At 32.9% G+C, this 21,628-nt stretch overlaps 1 protein-coding gene across 2 annotated transcripts; it reads left to right on the top strand.

Moving 5' to 3' along the window:
* Positions 1-817: 817 nt before the first annotated feature.
* LOC114285372 (F-box/kelch-repeat protein At1g57790-like) lies at positions 818-21,057 on the top strand. Of its 2 annotated transcripts, none has more exons than XM_082910327.1 (2): positions 818-1,364; positions 3,472-4,746. In XM_082910327.1, exon 2 carries the CDS (start codon positions 3,484-3,486, stop codon positions 4,633-4,635), a length of 1,152 nt encoding a protein of 383 aa, XP_082766453.1. In that variant the 5' UTR covers positions 818-1,364; positions 3,472-3,483; the 3' UTR covers positions 4,636-4,746. The 2 variants fall into 2 exon arrangements, with proteins under 2 accessions (XP_082766453.1, XP_082766454.1); XM_082910328.1 differs by lacking the exon at positions 3,472-4,746 and adding an exon at positions 19,971-21,057 and having other exon boundaries at positions 1,229-1,364.
* Positions 21,058-21,628: the final 571 nt, after the last annotated feature.

Raw genomic sequence — 21,628 nt, 5'->3', positions numbered from 1 at the left:
CTTCCTCATCATAAATTTTTACTAGTTTAATGGTGGAAACAAAAACTTCAAAGTTTCTACCTTATTATAGTAAGCTACAATTTTTATTTTTTTATAACGAAAACACCCTTATTGCTTGAAACAACCAAATATATTGACAAACTTCGGTTTCATTTTTGTAATAGATTTCAAAATTTAAAAGTCAATAACTTTTGATCTATTTGCGTAAAAGTAAAATGTTTTGGGACCCGAATCTACTTTGCCCTAAATGTCCCGAATGCTCAAAACGACGTCGTTTTGGGCATTCCGTTTTTTTTTTTTTTTTTTTTGCCATTTTCGACTTCTGCAATGCAGAGGAAGAGGGAGAGAAAGAGAGGGAGAGGGAGAGAAAGAGAGAGAGGTCGCGTCGCCTGCGCCGATCGCGTCTGCCTCGCCTCAGCCCCTCCTCCTCCAGTTTTAAGGCCCCCTCCAGTCCCTCCTCCTCCTCCCCCTTCCCTCCCTCCCTCCCTCCCTCCCCCTCCTTCTCTTCTTCGTCTTCCTCCTTTCTTCTGCTAAAAAGAAAAAAAAAATAATAATAATAAAATTAGGGGCATTCGGGGGTCCCGTTTTCGGGCCCAATCACTACCGTTGCATAAAATTTATACTTTTAGAATTCTAAGATTTGCTAAATAAGATCATGATGATAATAAAATTTTGAAAGAACAAAATAATGAAATTTTCATTGAGTTGTTATCTTCAAGCAGACAGAAATTTCATTAAAATTAGTTAATCTCTTCGCACTCTGTCCCAGCTCATCAAAAGCCCAAACCGATTACACAGCTCCCTTATCTATAAGGGTATGTACCCACGAATTTCTCTGATTATCCACTGTTGTCATCTTCAACTTCATGGTCGACGATGGTGGACTACGCTTTGATTTCTAGGGCTTATCATTTCAATTTTCGATGTCAAATGGAGAATTAGAGCTACGATGGAAACAGACCAGACCCAACCCCTAAAAACCGCCCTTAGGCTTAAGTGACCTAATGGAAAACAATTCTTGGACTAGAAGAAGAAAGTCTAACCCTGTTATGGAAGGAAAGGTTTCTTTCTTGTTTCTTCTTTCCTTTTTCTAATTTTTTTTTTTTTTTTTTTTTTTTTTTTTTTTTTTTTTTTCATTCCCAATCAAAAGAGGAAACAAACACGGAATACTAAACCACCCTCGGCTAGGACTACCATGTTTGAAGCCTCGCCAGACTCTATATATATAAGACTAGACAACATGCTTAGCCTTGGATCAAAATAGTATTAAGCCCCATTCTCAAGGGCCTAAAGTCAGAGCATCATCGGTGTGTGCAGTGGGCAGCCAATCAGCCACGACAACAAGCAGCAAAGAGCCACGTCCGGTGAGTCCTCTCTCTCTCTCTCTCTATCAGATTTTAATGGAAGAATAGTTGCCCTAATTCATGTGCCCTGAGGTCTAATATATTTGCAGAGTTGATTGTGAATTTATGTGACTATAATCATACTTCAGAGGAAGTATAGTAAAAAATTTCTAATACTGATATCTAACCTCATCTATTTCTCTGTTAATTGTTGTTCTTGTAGAAAAAAAAAAATATATATATATATAATATTATAAAAAACAAATATCTTGTGAAGCAAAGTTGTTTAAATTAAATATATACATGCATCAATACATATTTGTCTTTGCAAGGAATAAATTAATAATGCAATATACTTAATACTATTTATACAATAGATATGTTAAAAATTACTATTATCTTCCCAAAAAACTTTTTTTTAGTAAGTTAATGAAATTTTTTTGATAATATTAATTTACATAAAATAATTTGAATAATTTTTTTCCAAAATTGCTAAAGAAATTTAAGTATTTGTGTGTATTGCATTTAATTTAAGATACATATTGATGATAGTATTGATTTAGCTCTGAAAAGTATTCTAACAACACTCTTGTATAGTATTTATCACTTGCCATTGAAGATCACAAACCATACATTACTTCTAAAAGATTTAGACTGCTGTAGTTCTATAACCTTCTTCTCTACGTTTTGATAAATTCTTGATGTTTTCTCAATCATCCATATTTGTTTTACTAACTAGTCACTAATATTTCAATCAACATATTGTTCCCTATTAGTAGTTTCAATGGTAGTGTGATTTACCTAGCTGTGATATTGATTCCCATGTTTGTGAATGAATGACAGCATATACAAAGTTCTGTCGCCTGAGTTGTCTTATCTAACATAAAATTAATTGGTATTAGGAAGGAGTTCACTTATGTCTTTTATTACATTTGACATTGTGCCCACCCATAGGCCTATTTTTAGAGCAGCAGATGCTCTCGTGAATCACCTAAAGCTAATTAGTGTTAGGGAGCGGTTCCACTTATGTCTTTTGTGGCATTTGATATAGCGGCCGCCACTAATTATATTAATAGAAGCGGTCGTATATAGTGACATTGTATAACCAACAAGTTCAATAGCGCAAAAGTATCAAAAGATTTGCAGTTGTGATGGACAAATAATAAGAATCAAATCTAACCCCCTCTCTCCTGCAGTGTCATGTTAACGCTTAAATTGTTAGTGATCTAACAAATTTTAGGAGCCCAAATTATGAGTCATAATTGTAGAGCTATCTCACATTCTCTTGATGCATTCATTCATGTTAAATTTATGCCTAGCTAGATTGACTGAGAAGATGTCAATGTTTTGCTTGTTCTTGTGTTAACATAACTGAAAACTCTAGTAGTGGCTTCTTTTTTTTTTTTTCCCCTTAAAAAAAAAGAAAAGAAATTCTCTTAGCTTTCTTTCCATTTATTTTGGGAATGATTTTAACTTCACACTAGAGGCTTCCTCATGACCATGATCTCCCTATTATGGTTGATACGTATATTTTTTGCTGATACCAGAAATTTAAATTAATTTAGTACTTTTTTAAAAAAAATTATTTCAGCAGATCATAATGGATGAAAGTTTACAGATAATTTTATCTCTGTATGTGTTTGGTACTCTTAGATCATCAATTTTGAAAATATGCAATAAAAGCTTGTTAGTAGATAATATCGTATTCAATAATTATATGAAGTATCTGAATGACAAAGTGCATTACAGATTACATTTAGGCTGGATTGTCTTCTTATGACCATGATTTCCATAATATTATCTACAATTTTCCACTCTTGATTATATATTCAATTTGTCATAAGTATGCCCTTTCTTTGTTGTGCAAGTATTATTCATCATTGATAATTTTATACTAGTTCTGAAACTCCTTACTGATGTGTAGATTTTCTGACCTTTCTTCTTTTCTATGTTAAAAAAATAATAATAATTCTTGGGCTCAGTTTGGATGATGGTTATTAAAGGCTTGTCAAATTCACTCTTGAAATCTAAACCTAAACCTAAAATACTGTATTGAATTAAAGGGTACCAGAAAGTTACCATTTTATAATGTAACATATTTTTATTTTATTACTTTCTTTGGTTTCAGGAGGTCATCATAATGGATGAGAATTTGACTGATCAGCATAATTTATCAGAGCTAGAGAATACAACAATGGATGCCATGATGAGAGATTGGACTAATCTTCCAAGTGAGCTTTTGAGCTTGATCTTGTCACATCTCTTTCTTTATGATATCAAAAGGTTCCGCAATGTCTGCAAAACATGGCAATCAGTTCCTTCCCAACAAGTAGTGCCATCTCCAATTCATTGCCCAATCACCCAATCTCATTGGCTCTTGTTTTTCCGTGGATACAAAATGCCTTTGAATTTTTACAGCCCGTTATACGGGGACACATACCAAATGGCTATTCCTCCTGAGTTATCCGGTGCAGTGCTTCGCTTCTCCAATAATGGTTGGTTGCTTATGTCTAGGGGTAAATACTCTATGTTCTTCTTCAATCCCTTCACCAATGCAAAAATTGACCTTCCAGATTTACCTGAATATTACTATTTTGATACTGTATCCTTCTCTTCCGTGCCCACATCCTTAGACTGTACCGTTTTTGGCATACTCGGCCTTTTTAATGATATAGCTTGGTTTTCATCCATTTCTCGTGGTGAGGAATCTTGGACTTGGGCTAAGGTTAATAGCAATCTAAATTTTCAACCATCTCATACTAATCCAGTTTTCTACAATGAGCTCTTTTACTGCTTGGGTCAAGATTGTAACTTGGGGGTGTTTAATCCAAAGGAAAAGGATTCGAGCTGGACAGTTCTTGATGGCCCCAAGAAACCCCGTGGCTGTGATTCTGTGTATGAAAGTTATCTGATGGAGTGTGATGGAAAGCTATTGTCGGTGTTTGTGGGCAACAGGGGACGAGGGGTTTCTGTTTACACATTGGATGAATCGGAGATGGCATGGCAGAGAGTAACTGATTTGGGTAGCAAAATGTTGTTTGTGAGTCACTCCACATCTTTTTCATCGACCAAAGTAGTAGAAGGAATGGAGAACAAGATACATTTCCCCAGATTTTGTGGAAAAGATGGGGTATTCTATTGTCTTGCAACCAGTCGGTATGGATCCTTTGGCAGTAACATCCGTAAAAAGGACCTTCGCGGCACAGAAGAACAGCTACACTGTAGTTGGATTGAGCCAATAACTGGAACATATACTGAGGAAGAGCTTAACTGGCTTGCGGTGGCAAGTTGATGAGGTGTAAATTAATAAAAAAGAAAAGAAAGACTATTCAATGTACGAATCTCTCGTTAAAAGCATGTTTCTTAAACTCTAATTTTTACAAATTTTCCTACATTAATTTTTTTTTTTTTTTTTTCCTTACCACTCAAGTGTGTAGTGTTATACTATTGTTAGAAATTGAAGTTTCGTTCTGATCAGTTTCTGACATGAAGTGAGGATTTGTTATTCTTTTTTTTAAGTATGATTACATTATGTTGATTACATTATGTTATAAATTTATATGCTTAATTAATCTGATGTCCAAAATGTTGGCTATAAATTTTATGTATTATTAATTTATTAGGCATCTCTTAGAGAAACCCTCACCAAGGCCAAGTTTGCTCTCAGCAAAGCCTGATGTCTCTCTATCTCCCGTTTCTGGTTTCACTGTCAGCCTGGCACTTTTGCATCCATTTTTTCTTGCTATTTGGCTCCCACATGCCAGGGGCAGGATAGGATCTTGATTTCAGGGGCCAAATTTAGGGAAAGATTTCTGTTTTCGAGAAATATGTTTTCTGAAAATTTTTGAAAAATGCTAAAAACTAATTTAGTGAAAAAAAAAAAAAAAATTTAGGATAAATTACAAATATACCCCTTAAGGTTTATTTAAAATATATATTATCCCTTATAGTTTTCAAAATTTCATTTTGCCCATTCAAGTTTCCAATCGCATAACAAATGATTCATTTTATTAATAAATTATAGTCAAAAAAGATATTAATAAATTATAGTCAAAAAAGAGTTTTTAATGATGTTAGAAATATGATTCAATTAACAATTTAAATAATTTTATTATTGTATAATAGAACAGTTAAGAATTCTATTTTATATTTTTATAAATTTTGACAAAGGGATATTTATAATTTTCAAAATTACATGGAACAATTCATTTTTAAAAAAAATCTTAAAAGGTGTAATTATAATTTATCCAAAAAATTAATAAATCAATTTTTTTAAATATGTTTTTGGTTTGATTTTCCGAATCAATTCCATTTTCATCAACTATAACCGGCTGGAGAAAATTTGAAATCTAAAATGAGAATTTAAAATGAATTTTACATTTGCTAATAAATGTCAATTTTTTTTTGTTAATTTTTTAAAAAAATTTCTAACCACTACAGATAAAATTATATAAAAATGATAAATTTTTTACATTTTTATTTTTTTTATAATTTTTTTACCTATCTAATTTTTAGTATATGTTTGAATAATAATCATATAATGAGTGGTGGTTTTTTGATATTTTTGGATAGTTATCATTTAATAGATGGTCGTATTTGTTGTTAAGTAATATTTTTGGATGGTTATTATGTAATGGATGGTTATTATTCTTTAATGTGTAATCGATATGTTTAATATATGAAATATTTTGAATTTTGAATTTTTTGATTTAATGGATTGGTTTAATAATGACATTAAAATTGTTGTCATATTTGACTTTTGAAAAAATAAAAACTAATTTAACGAAAATAAATATCAAAAAAAAAATTATTTTAAAAAATTATTTCAACCCTCCTAAAAGATAAAATTATATAAAAATGATGTGCTTTTAATTTTTTTTTCACCAATTTAATTTTTAGTTTCTTATAAAAAAAAAATTGAAAATAGATTTAGGCTTCGTAGAAGGGTTGGGTTGGGTTGGGGCTATTTTAGTCACAAAAAGATAAAATAGACTTTTTAGCCTAATAAAACAAAACATCATATCCAATCTATAATAATTACATTCTTTATCTCACAAAAGTCAAAAAGGCAAAAAAGCCCTTCTCAAATGAGGTTTTTCACCCCAGGCTAAAATAGCCAAAAATCAACCCACTTTCCAAACGAACCCATTATTCATTAACAAAAGGCCATTACATTTCAAACAACATACAAGTTAACTAACATAAAATTAGTTGTATAACAACTTTACCTTTGAAATGGATTGCTTGTAAAGAAAACATTTTTTATTGTCATTGTTTGGAATAACATTCAAAATTCCCTTGTTAGAAATTGAAGTTTCTTGCTGCTCAGTTTCTAAGATGAAGTAAAGATTTGTCATTCTTTATTTTGGAAAGAGGGTTAAAAGTTATCTCTTTTTTATTATAAAAAATGTGAGAGATGGTGTAATCTAAAATGAGTTAAAAGTAGAAAGATAACTTTTAACTATCTTTCCAAAATAACCCTAAGTATATACATGATTGCATTATATTATAAATGTATGTGCTTAATTAATCTGATGCCGAAATCCTACTTCTGCTATGAACATTCTCAATTATTAAGCACTAATTTCAAAATATAGGACCGTGTCGAGGGAAATTGCAAAAATACATATATTTGCATGTATTTTTTTTTCCCCTTCTCAAAAACAATATTAATGTAGTAAGATTTTTTTTCATTTATAATTCGAGAATTAATATTTAAAATTTTGCATCATTAACAAAAAAAAATAAAAAATTTGGAGCCGCCAGTGGCTGCCAATATTCCTAGGGTATCTGCTACATGTTATAAAGGCAATTCCCATTCCACATAAAAGTTTAAACACAATTTCGGCATATATTTTTAGCTTTTCAACAACAATAATGGTTCATTCCTCTCTCAACCTTTTTCCCATATCATTGTGGGTGTCCTTCCTTCTCCGGCGACAACGATAGCGGAGTTGGGCAGTAGCTACGGGAACAACGTTAACGGGAACGGCGGGCTTTCAAGCAAATCTTATTTTTCAAACCACATCTTTGAACAGATCGATAGTTTTTCCTGGATCGTAACTGTTATTTTTGGCAATTTTCTTTTTTGTTGATTGTTGTTGTTTGTTGTCTGTTTGTTTTTTGTTTTGTTTTTGGTTGGGATGGTCCTTTGGGGTCTTGATTTTGTACTGTTATTGTCTTTTATTAATGTAATGTTTCCCATGTTCTAAAAAAAAAAAAGTTTGAACTTGATGTTTCAATATTTGGTAACTCTTCATGTTTACAGCGAATCTTTAATTAAAACCTTAATGTATTTAAAAAGAATGTTATGCTTTAACATCTTTCAAACACTAGCTTTCTGTCCGGTTGTGCTTATTAACCAATTCAATAAATGGTATGCCGCTTCAGAGACAAACATTTAATGATGTATCTGTTGGAAAAATGATTTAATATAGGCATATTTTTTATTAGTTCAAATTTGAGTGGGCCCCGAACGTCTTTTGGGGTGGGTCCGAAGAGGTGACGTGTTCCTTGCCGCGTGGCAAATCACACGGTGAAGACGGAACATCAAAAACCATTTATGAGTAAATGAGAAGTTGACGTCATTTTCGGGTTTAACATTAATTTTTAGATAAAATTCATTTGAATTTTTTAATAAAAAATTATTATGGAAATTTTATTTAAATTCTAAATTTTGGGTTCCTAAGTGGTTTCCTAAAATTTGTACCTCTTACTTTATTTATTAAACTATTCAATTTGTTTAATATATATATATATTCAATAGTTTGATATATATATATATATATATATGCATATATATATATATATTCAAAATAGTTTATATATTAAAGTTGTAACAGGTTGGGACAGTTCCACCAACGGTAAACAATTTGGAAAATTGTTTTATCTATTCAAATAGTTTATTACATTATTTCCCTACAGTTGCTTTGACTTTGTCTCCAACGGATTCTTTTTTGAATAAATTCGAATCAGTTGAATTCAAAACATGTGGCACCTGTTGACCATTGTTTGTACCGATTCGGACTATTTAATCTGTCTCTTTATTGCCTATATATAGATTATATTCCAGCAATTTTGAAAAGAAAGAGACATCCGAAAATTCAGTCTGTTTATTTTGCATTTGCTGTCCAGAATTTATAACATTTGCATTATTCTTCATAATAGAGTTAGAATAAAATTTCAGAGAGTTAGAACACAGGTTTGATTCGCCGAACAAATTGTTTGGAGTGCTACTACAATTTGTGAAGATCATTGTATCCTGGGAGATAGACGCCACTCAACCGTAAGCACCGTAGCGGGGCGAATCTGTCTTAAGGACAGAGTGTCACACACTCGACTTGGTCTTAATTTTAATTCGTTTCGATAAATAAATCTGGTATGTTATTTATTTATTTTGTTTGATTTTATTTCAAGTTATTTTATTTACACAGAAGATTGTTCCGACAATCTTAAGACAGATTCGAATTATTCTGTTTACAGAATTTTTCATTTGTTTTCCTTTTTCATTCTTCGTAAATAATTTCGGAAGAAAATTATTTTCTGTGGATTTACAAAATAATATTCTGGTTAGAAAAACAAATAGTGATTATATGCTATTTGACAGATAGTAGTAATATACTGTCTCTTTTCTTTGACAACAACTAGTAGTACGATACTGGTGTCATTAACAATTCAGAATATATTTTTGTGGAATTTTTTCAGAAATTAATTTTGGGTTTTAGAAATTATTTTCTGAGTTTTATTAATTAAAATTCTGTTTCAGTATTTTAATTATTGAAGTGTTACTGAAATTAATTTTCTTGTGTGGAATTAATTTGGTTAAATAAAATTTTATTTTATTTCCAAATCAATTGAAAAATAAAAGTTATAGTTTTTATTTCTTTTATTTTTACAGAATTTAATTTCTTGTGTGGAATTATTTTGGTTAAATAATATTTTATTTTATTTCCAAATTAATTGAAAAATAAAAGTTATAGTTTTATTTCTTTTATTTTACAGAATTTAATTTTCTGTGTGGAATTAATTTGTTTAAATAAAATTTTATTTTATTTTCAAATTAATTAGAAAATAAAAATTACATTCTTGTTTCTTTTATTTTTATAGAATTTAATTCTGTGAATTTGGTTTAATTTTATGTGTAGTATAAATTCTAATTATAATTTTGTTTTATATATTAGAATTGATGGCTACTGAAACAAATGCCTAAACAAGTACTACTGTGGTGGCTGCAATGACGCCAACCCTCTCTCCTGTTGTAACAGTACCGATAAATCACGGTGAAAAGCCAAAGAAGTTCTTAGGAACTGACTTTAAAAGATGGCAACAGAAAATGTTGTTCTATCTTACAACTCTGAACCTAGCTCGTTTCCTCCGTGAAGATGCTCCTATCCTGAAAGAGGATGAAACTAACCGGCAAGTGGTTGCTGCGGTTGATGCCTGGAAACATGCCGATTTCCTTTGCCGGAATTACGTCTTGAACGGACTTGACAACACATTATACAACGTCTACAGTCCAATCAAGACAACAAAGGAACTTTGGGAATCGTTGGAGAAAAAGTATAAAACGGAAGATGCCGGTTCAAAGAAATTTGTGGTTGGCAGATTCTTGGATTTTGTAATGGTTGATTCAAAAACTGTGATCAGCCAAGCTCAAGATTTCCAACTCATTCTGCATGACATTCACGCAGAAGGTATGTCTCTCAGTGAATCCTTTCAAGTTGCAGCATTAATTGAAAAATTACCAAAAGGCTGGAAGGAATTCAAGAACTACCTCAAACACAAGCGCAAAGAAATTTCTATGGACGAGTTAATTGTGCGTTTGAGGATTGAGAAGAACAATCGCAATTCTGAAAAGCGGGCTGGTATGCTTCCTATGAAGTCTAAGGCAAATGTGGTGGAACATGCTTCAAAAACCAAGAAACGAAAGTCTTCTGAAGAAAGTTCATCACAAGGCTCTAAAGGGGGGGGGGGAAATAAAAAGTACAAGTTTAATAGCAAATGTTACATCTGTGACAAAGAGGGACATCGGGCCAAAGATTGCCGTAACAAAGACAAAAGCAAAAGAAGAACAAGCAAGAAGCCTACTCAAGCCCACATGACTGAAGTGGACAATATTTCTAATGGTGTCGATGACATTAATCTTTCTGCAGTTATTTCTGAGGTAAATCTTGTCGGAAATCCTAAAGAATGGTGGGTGGACACTGGTGCTACTCGCCATATTTGTGCCGACAAAAAGATGTTCACATCTTATTCTTCAGTGGACAATGGTGAACAACTTTTTACGGGCAACTCCTTAACTTCCAAAGTTGAAGGACAAGGAAAGATTATACTCAAGATAACATCTGGAAAGGAACTCACTCTCAACAATGTGTTACATGTACCGGACATTCGCAAGAATCTTGTTTCCGGATCTTTGTTGAGTAAGAATGGGTTTAGGCTAGTATTTGAGAGTGATAAATTTGTACTTACTAAGAATGAGATGTACGTAGGAAAAGGTTACATGTCTGATGGCCTTTTCAAGGTAAATGTAATGACCGTTGTACCCTCAGTTATTAATAATACTACATCTTCTTCTTACTTGCTTGAGTCTTCAAATTTATGGCATGGTAGACTAGGACATGTTAATTATGGATCTTTGCGTAGATTAATTAATATGGAATGTTTACCTAAATTTAACATTGATTCAAATTATAAATGTGAAATTTGCGTTGAGGCAAAATTATCTAAAACTCCTTTTCATTCAATTGAAAGAAGTATGAAACCACTTGAATTAATTCATAGTGATATTTGTGATTTTAAATCAATTCAAACTAAAGGTGGGAAAAAGTATTTTATCACTTTTATAGATAACTATACTAGATATAGCTATGTTTATTTAATTCGAACCAAGGATGAAGCTTTGGAAACTTTCATTCAATATAAGAATGAAGAAACTTAGGAGAGATAAAGGTGGTGAATATGAATCACCTTTTGGTGAATTTTGTAAAGAACATGGAATAATTCATCAAACCACCGCTCCTTACTCACCTCAGCAAAATGGAATTGCTGAAAGGAAAAATAGGACTTTAAAAGAAATGATGAATGCCATGTTAATAAGTTCTGGATTACCTCAGAACTTGTGAGGGGAAGCAATACTTTCTGCTAGTTATATTTTAAATAAAATACCTCGAAAGAAAGCGAATCAAATACCTTATAAATTGTGGCATGGAAGAGTACCATCCTACAAATACTTAAAAGTGTGGGGGTGTTTGGCTAAAGTGGCTATTCCTAGTCCTAAAAAGACTAAGATAGGTCCTAAGACCATTGATTGCATTTTTATTGGTTATGCCAAGAATAGTAGTGCATATTGGTTTTTGATTCATAAATCAAAACGTTCCGAAATGCATGTAAATACTATTATTGAATCTCGGAATGCATCTTTCATTGAACATGTATTTCCGAATAAGATTGAACAAGAGACTAGTAATAAGAAAAGATCTTTTGATGCTATTACTAGTAATGATCAAGAACATGATCAAGAACAAGAGTTAGATCAAAATGAAGAAGAGGAACCTAGGCGTAGTAAACGTGCTAGAACCTCAAAATCTTTTGGTCCAGATTTTCTAATATATATGGTAGAAAATGAGCCTTGAACTTTTAAAGAGGCTATGTCCAGTCCTGAAGCTCCTTTATGGAAAGAAGCTGTCAACAGTGAAGTTGAATCCATCTTGCAAAATCACACTTGGGAATTAGTGGACTTACCACCAGGTTGTAAACCTCTTGGATATAAGTGGATTTTCAAAAGGAAAATGAAAGCGGATGGATCAATTGACAAATACAAGGCAAGACTTGTGGTCAAAGGATTTAAACAAAAAGAAGGTCTTGATTACTTTGACACATACTCACCGGTTACTAGAATAACATCCATTAGAATGCTAATTGCCATTGCATCTCTATACAATCTAGAAATTCATCAAATGGATGTTAAAACCGCTTTCTTAAATGATGAGTTAAATGAAGAAATTTACATAGAACAACCAGAAGGGTTTTCTGTTCCAGGGAAAGAAAAGAAAGTGTGTAAATTGGTTAAATCATTATATGGTTTAAAACAAGCGCCAAAGTAATGGCATGAGAAATTTGACAAGGCAACGATGTCAAATGGATTTAAAATTAATGAGTGTGACAAATGTGTTTACATTAAAAACACAGACAAAGGTTATGTTATTGTATGTCTTTATGTAGATGATATGCTCATCATTGGTAGTAATAATGATATGATTAAAACTACTAAGAAAATGTTGAATAAACATTTTGACATGAAGGACATGGGCATTGCTGATGTAATTTTTGGTATGAAAATTACCAAAACATCAGAAGGATATAGTTTGTCACAATCTCATTACATTGAGAAAATGCTTGACAAATTCAGCAAAGATGATGATCATCTTGCTAAAACTCCTGTAGATGTTAATTTGTATCTTTATAAGAATGTACAGGAAAGTATTTCTCAATTAGAGTATGCCCAAATTATTGGAAGCTTAATGTACTTGATGAACTGCACTCGCCCAGATATAGCTTATATAGTAAGTAAATTAAGTAGATATACGAGTAACCCGAGAGTAGAATACTGGAAAGCAATTATAAGGGTTCTAAGATATCTCCGATTTACTCGTAACATTGGGCTTAACTATACTAGATATCCAGCAGTACTTGAAGGATACTGTGATGCAAATTGGATATCGGATACTAGAGACTCGAAGTCCACCAGTGGGTATGTCTTTATTCTTGGTGGGGCGACTGTATCTTGGAAATCTTCCAAACAGACTTGTATTGCTAGGTCTACTATGGAATCTGAATTCATTGCTTTAGACAAAGTAGGGGAAGAGGCAGAATGGCTTCGCCACTTCCTTGAAGATATTCCAATTTGGCTAAAACCGGTGCCTGCTATATGCATACATTGTGATAGTCAATCAACTATAGGTAGAGCACATAGTCATATGTATAACGGTAAGTCACGACACATTCGTCGTCGACATAACACCGTAAGACAACTACTTTCTAATGGAATTATTTCCATAGAATATGTTAAGTCTAAAGACAACATAGCGGATCCACTAACCAAAGGGTTAGCAAGAGAGTTAGTTGAGAATTCATCGAGGGAAATGGGACTTAAGTCTATGAAATAAGAGTTACCACAACGGCAACCCAACCTAGTTGACTGGAGATCCCAAGATCTAGGTTCAAAGGGACAACCGAGTTGTGATTGACTCAGAAGGATCACTGTGGAGTCCAACTCCTACCCATTTCTATGATGAAATAAGTGATGTCTGTAGCGATTTAGGTTAAGTAATACTTTTAATGATTCTTATATCTAGGTAAACCTAGTGGAGTATGACAGGATGCTCTTCATAAGAATCACCTATGTGAGTGTGAACTGAGCTGGTTCTATAAGATTTGTGAAGGGCTACAAGTCTTTAGAGCACTCATGAAGACCAGGTTGTTCAGGGCCAAAATGAACACAATAGTGAGAACTAAACTGTGTTTGGGAATATACTGTGTGAGTTCTATTGTCTTGGTTTATTCAAACGGCACAGTTCAAGACATCATGTTCACTGTTTAGCTAGTAAATCCGATAGTGTCTCACAAGAGAAGGTTCAAAGCCAAAAGCTACCTATCCTTTGCAGAATATTACCAATTTCTTAACTCTCTGATTAGATCATGTTGTTGCATTTTCTCTCCGTCAAATTCCATTCATGTGGGGGATTGTTGGAAAAATGGTTTAATATAGGCATATTTTTTATTAGCTCAAATTTTAGTGGGCCCCGAACGTCTTTTGGGGTGGGTCCGAAGAGGTGACGTGTTCCTTGCCGCGTGGCAAGTCACACGGTGAAGACGGAACGTCAAAAACTATTTATGAGTGAATGAGAAGTTGACGTCGTTTTCGGGACATTAATTTTTAGATAAAATTCATTTGAATTTTTTAATAAAAAATTATTGTGGGAATTTAATTTAAATTCTAAATTCTAAATTTTGGGTTCCTAAGTGGTTTCCTAAAATTTGTACCTCTTACTTTATTTATTAAACTATTCAAATTGTTGGAAAAATGGTTTAATATAGGCATATTTTTTATTAGCTCAAATTTGAGTGGGCCCCGAACGTCTTTTGGGGTGGGTCCGAAGAGGTGACGTGTTCCTTGTCGCGTGGCAAGTCACACGGTGAAGACGGAACGTCAAAAACTATTTATGAGTGAATGAGAAGTTGACGTCGTTTTCGGGTTTAACATTAATTTTTAGATAAAATTCATTTGAATTTTTTAATAAAAAATTATTGTGGGAATTTAATTTAAATTCTAAATTTTGGGTTCCTAAGTGGTTTCCTAAAATTTGTACCTCTTACTTTATTTATTAAACTATTCAATTTGTTTAATATATATATTCAATAGTTTGATATATATATATATTCAAAATAGTTTATATATTAAAGTTGTAACAAGTTGGGACAGTTCCACCAACGGTAAACAATTTGGAAAATTGTTTTATCTATTCAAATAGTTTATTACATTATTTCCCTACAGTTGCTTTGACTTTGTCTCCAACGGATTCTTTTTTGAATAAATTCGAATCAGTTGAATTCAAAACATGTGGCACCTGTTGACCATTGTTTGTACCGATTCGGACTATTCAATCTGTCTCTTTGTTGCCTATATATAGATTATATTCTAGCAATTTTGAAAAGAAAGAGACATCTGAAAATTCAGTCTGTTTATTTTGCATTTGCTGTCCAGAATTTATAACATTTGCATTATTCTTCATATTAGAGTTAGAATAAAATTTCAGAGAGGTAGAACACAGGTTTGATTCGCCGAACAAATTGTTTGGAGTTCTACTACAATTTGTGAAGATCATTGTATCCTGGGAGATAGACGCCACTCAACCGTAAGCACCGTAGCGGAGCGAATCTGTCTTAAGGACAGAGTGTCACACACTCGACTTGGTCTTAATTTTAATTCGTTTCGATAAATAAATCTGGTATGTTATTTATTTATTTTGTTTGATTTTATTTCAAGTTATTTTATTTACACAGAAGATTGTTCCAACAGTATCACATCATATCAAAAATTCAACTTTTTAAATATTATTTCTAATTTTAAGTTTGACCACATCATATCAAAAATTTATTTATCAAAACCATCTATTTGCAATCGAGTGATCCACACCAGAAGGATTCTCTTATCTTTTCTGCCTTAGGCACTCCTTTGAACTGGTGTAAAGATGAACCTAGTCAAAAACATAAAATTATTTGAAAAACCTTTCATCTTGTTTAGATACAAGGAATACAACACTGGCGAAGGAGAACAAGAGGGTGAAACAAAAAATTGATTTCATAATTAATTTGTTGAGGCTTTGATTTGTTAAAACCAGAAATTGGCGTGTGATTTTGGGTTTTGTTAGTAGCATCCTTCTTATGTCATGGTCAAAAAAATTGGGTTTCTGTATATGTTTTACTGTAAACTCATATTTTGATATGAACTGAAATTATTTTTTGTACTTTCTCTATATTTGTAGGAATAGGTTTATGTATGATGAATGTATCATTCAGAATTTTTGTATAACATTAGGCTTTCTAGGATATGTATGTTGATTTTAGTGAATATTTATCTCTTCTTTAATGGGTTGTTTAAAAAAACTGTTTTCATTGTTATTTTTATCTATTGTTTGATTTGTTCAATCTGTTTTCTATCCTTTCAAGGATAAGAAACAAGGACGTTGATAATAATGGTGAGTTTTGGTGAGCTGATTTGAAGTTTTGGAGTGAGGAAGAAGAAGATAAAACAATTGAAACTTTGAAAAGAAGATGATGAATATGTATAAGTGATTAGGGTGTATCATAAAAAAAAAAAAATTTAATTTAAGATTTAATATGTGTTGTCCTTATTAATAAATTTATATTAAAGTATAATAAAAATTAAAATTTCAAAATTTTACTTGAACGTAATTAATAATGTTTTGGGTGCAAATAAAATCACCCCGTCTTGTGGACTAAATATTTTTCCAACCCTTAAAATATCGCTTGAACGGTCCATCACGCTGATAGCTAGAGATGGCAATCGGAAACCGACCCGATGGGGACCTGATCCCCCGACTCCAAATTGAGCGGTTATTTCTCGAAATATATCCCCCGACAGGCCGGGAATGGTATTAAAAATTGAATCCCCGATGATATTTGGGCCGGGACAGGGATACATGTTTCAGTCCCGGACCCGGCCCTGCTTGCCCCCACATGAAATTACTATTTTGCCCCTGTTTATATATATAATGTATGTGTATGTGTGGGGTTTGGCAGCTGAACACTCACTCACTCACACAAATACGAAACTGTTTCACCTCTCTCTCTCTCTCTCTCTCTCTCTCTCCAGGTGCTCCTCACGGCGTCGGCGGTGGCGCTGACCTCTGCTGTCCTCTCCCTCCTCTCATCTCGCCGATCTCTGATCTCACCGATGGCGGTGGCGGCGGCTCCTCCGACGTCGTCTCCCTCCTCCCATCTCGCCGATGGCGATGGCGGTGGTTCCTCCGCTATCCTCTCCCTCCTCCCCGATCTCGCCGATGGCGGTGAAGCCTTTCCATCTCTCTGATTTTTCTTGATCTGTTGTACATGATCAGTTGTGTACAGAGATGTCCATCGCTATACAGAGATTTTTTGATATGTTGTGTATAATCTCTGTTTGCGTAAAAAATGTGATATCTTAGATCTGTTGTCCTCACTGATTTTTTCATCTGTTGTACATGATTTGTTGATCTGTTGTTGGTGTATGATGTTGTTGATCTGCCCTTTTTTTTTTTTTTTTTTTGTTTGGACCGGGGAATTTTCGGGGTCGGGGAAACCCGATCCCGGTTAGGGGACGGGGATGGGGGCGGTGATAGGTTCCCCGTCGGGGATCGGGGGCGGGAAAATTTTTGTCATCGGGGATCAGGGACGGAGAGTGTGATCCTGGTCCCACCCCGCCCCGTTCTCATTCCTACTGATAGCCCCCGTTAGGTCTAAGTGACCTAATGAAAAACAATTCTTGGACTAAAAGGAACCCTATTATGGAAAGGTTTCTTTCTTGTTTCTTATTTCCTTTTTCTAATTTTTTTTCCTTTCCTAATCAAAATAGGAAATAAACACATAATACTAAACCAGCCTAGGCTAGGACTACCATATTTCAAGTCTCACCAGACTCTACTCTATATATACGATACTAGACATCATGCTTTGCCTTGGATCAAAATAGGGCCTCAAGTCAAAGCATCGTCAGTGTGTGTAGTGGCCATCCAATCAGTCATGACAACAAGCAGCAAGGAGCCACATCCGGTGAGTCCTCTCTCTCTCTCTCTCTCTATATATATATATATATATATCATATTTTAATGGAATAATAGTTGCCCTATTTGATGTGCCCTAAGGTAGATTGTGAATTTATAGGGATTTTTTATTATATAATTATACTTAGGAAGTAAAGTTTCGGATATGAAAAACAAAATTAAAAACTAAAAGAAAAATCTGTCAATTCTCTGTCCATTGTTGTTGTATTATTGTTGTCAAATAGGATACCTACGGTTTGTCTTTTTTTATTTTTATGAATAGCATATCCTTCCGAAGATATACTTGAACACCTTTAAAAATAGGTAAAATGAATAAATAAATATAGTACTAAAAAATAAATATGTTGTTAGAATAAAAAACTAAATAATTTATAATTCTATAAATTATAGAAGCAAAGTTCTTTAAAATAAGTATATGCATGTGTCAATACATATTGTCTTCGTAAGGAAAGCGCTAGATACTTCTTACCATAAAATAAATATGCCAAAACGGTTGAGAAATAAAATAAAAAGTACTATTCTCATCTCAAAAATACTTTTTTTTTAATAAGTAAATGAAATTTTTTGACATTAATTTACATAAATTAATTTGAATAATTTTTTTTTCCCAAAATTGTTAAAGAAATTTAAATATTTATGTGACATGCATATCTATATCATAAGATATATTTAAAAGAGTATTGATAATAAAATCAATTTACCTTTGAAAGGAATCGAATCAAGATACTAACAAAACTCTTGTTTAGTATTAATCACTTGCCATTGAAGATCACAATACATTACTTCTAAATGACCTGAACTGGTGTAAATTTTCTATACCCTTCTCTTCTCTACGTTTTGATAAAAATGTTTTCTCAATTCATCCATTTTTGTTTTACTAACTGGTAACTAAAATTTCAATCAACATACCTATTCCCTATTAGTAGTTTCAATGGTAGTGTGATTCTTACCTAGCTGTGATATTTGCGCGTAGAACTTATTTTTTCCTCCCATTTTTTCTTCATTTTGGGAATGATTTTAACTTCACACTGAAAACCTCCTCATCCACAATAGTTTTGTTGACCCATTAATCTTCAAAATAAGATCTTACTAACAAGTGTTCTTAAGGTAAAAGTAAAAGACAAAATATTTGTTTAATGCAATATATTTTTCACTAATTTAAATTTATTTTTTTATTAAAATCAACACAATTTTCAATATTTTTATACGTTTTCAAGAAAATTTTTACACAGTTTCCAACATTAAACAATGCCTATGGAACACTTGTTACTATCTGTCTTAAAATATCATTTCATTAATATTAAACATTGGTAAAAAATAAATTGGTACAACATTTGCATTTACTCCGTTTAAAACATTCACCCCAACGGTTCAATAAAAAATAAAAGATTCCATAGGTTAAAATAAATAAAGGCAATGAAGTGTCACACTCTCTTGAATCGCCATCACAATTGAATCACTGGAATAATTTTATATCACAAGTTTACTTGTAGTTTTTTCCCATGAATTTGATTGAAAGTTGGATTTGTGAAGTATTTTAGGGCAAAATTCATTTTACTCCCTTATGATTTGAGTTCAGAACATTTCACCACCTTATGGTTCAAATATATGCCAAGAGACTCTTGGTGGTTTTGGACTAAATTGCAACCGTTACATTTTTCATCTAAATTGACGGAAGGTGTAACACACTTGCCAATTTTGAGAGTGGTCATTGTTTTTTCATGAAATTAAAGTGAAATAAAAATACAAGAAGTCATTTATCGGTGGTGCAGGTGCTACACGCACTGATTAGTATGCCAATTAGTGTAGCAATATATGTTATGACATTGTCATTTTAAAATTAAGACCCCATCCATTATACAAATTACAAAGATTATAACCTCTAAAAGTATGCCACATCATTTGTTAGTATACCAATTGGTGCATAATATGATTCGTCATTTATACCCTATACGTTATAATGGCCTTCTGGTTGTAGCATAAAAGTCTAAACTTGACGTTTCAATGTTTGGTAACTCTTCATGTTCACCAGCAAATCATTAATCAAAACCTTAATTTATTTAACAGGCATGTTATGCTTTAAAATCTTTCAAACATTAGCTTTCTATCCAGTTGAGCTTATTAACCAATTTAATAAATGATATACTGCTTCAGAAACAAGCATTTAAATTATTACTTCTATATCTACATATAATATACTAGCAGGGTTATATCTAGTTGAAAGTGCTAGAAGTACTTTTCGAGTTAGATAATAAATTTTCATGGTTGCTTCTGTTATTGGCAGGAAGCTAAGGGGAGCTCATTTGAGAAATTTAAATATATTGTAGTATCGGTGCCTAGATAGATGCCAATGGCAGTAACAAGATCTCATATTTCACTTCCTCCACCTCCTCTATCGTGTCCTTGGCTCATCTTCAATCATGGAGAGCATGGAAAGTACTCCACTCAAACCTTCTTTAACACATCACAAGATACCTACGTCATGGGAAGAATACCAGAGTTGTGCGACAAAATGATTGTTACATGTTCTCACGGATGGCTAGTATTGCTTGATCTTGAATCCGATGATTGTTTCTTGTTGAATCCAGTTTCGATGAAGAAGATTATGCTTCCACCATTACAATACTTTCCGTTCTTCTGTTGCATTCTATCATCACCCCCAACCGATCCCAACTGTGCACTCATTTTTGTCTGTCGAGAAAAACCAAGTGCCATGTTTTGTCACCTGGGTGATGGTGAATGGACCGAACAACATTTAAGATCTGCTGAATATTTCAGATCTGCTACCGTATGTGGGGGAAAGATTTATGGCATTACTTTAGATGGAACTCTGCTTACGGTAGATGATGTTGGCTCCAATCTGGTTGTGACAGAATTGGGGTCAGAGAAGGCACCAAATCCATCAATTCCAGAGACATCAAGGTTGGATGAGAATTTAGTTGATTCGTGTGGAGAGTTGTTTATTGTAGTCAAGTCTTGCCTAGGGATGACTAAGAAGATAAGGGATATAGAAGTTTACAAATTGGATTTTTCAAGATTGTTATGGACAAAGGTGGACAGCTTAGGAGATCGAACATTCTTTCTCTGTATAACTGGCAATAGTTTCTCTTGTTCTGCAGCCAAATCAGGGATCAAACACAACTCTATCTACTATCTGGAGGGAAACGACCGGGACCTATATGTATTTGATCTTGAAAATTATAGCATCTCATTCTCTACGCCTTGCCCACTTCAAAGTAATTGGCTGCAACCTAAATGGATTATGCCTATTTTATAAGCCTAGCAACAGATAATTTTGTTTATATATGTATTTTTCTTCTTTTACATCATACTGTACTTTGTCCTATCAATTATCATACTTTCTCATTTCATGTTTGCTGCTCATCATTATTCAAATTTCTTTACCCCGGTGTGCCAACGGTAATGATGGCCTCCAAAATGCTGCTCCACCCCACACTTCAAAAACTGACTTGGATTTGAAGGGATGCTGTTGAGCATGTCAATTTTGGCATGCTGATACTTGATGTTTTTCTTTTTTTGTTTTTGTTTTTGTTTTTTTGAATCAATCAAGTACCAATTGTCAAATATTTAAATTTTAACAGTAAAGTCATTTGGCATATCGGCTGGAGCGCTAGAGCCATCCAAGCCTTCAAAATACATTGGCATATCCAAATTTGAAAGTTTGGGTGGAGATGCTCTTATGCATCAAAAGGATATTTTGAATGCAATGAACTCGCTCAGTTTTTCACGACACTATTGTTATACTTATAGAGGATGAGTGCTTTTGAATTTGATTTAGGCTCCGTTTTGTTTTGCTTAAATTTTTTGTTTTTATTTATTTAATTTTTTTTTTTAAAATCTAGTTTTGGTTAATTGGTTGATCAAAAGTAAGTAAAATATTTTAATCGTAAAGCGTAAAATGATCTACATTTAAAAAATTAG

The sequence above is a fragment of the Camellia sinensis genome, chromosome 15 (genome assembly GCF_055761805.1).
Source record: "Camellia sinensis isolate YWXY chromosome 15, ASM5576180v1, whole genome shotgun sequence".
NCBI classification, from domain to species: Eukaryota; Viridiplantae; Streptophyta; class Magnoliopsida; order Ericales; family Theaceae; genus Camellia; species Camellia sinensis.
The sequence above is the reverse complement of the archived record's forward strand: the minus strand, read 5'-3'. Positions and strand labels throughout refer to the sequence as shown.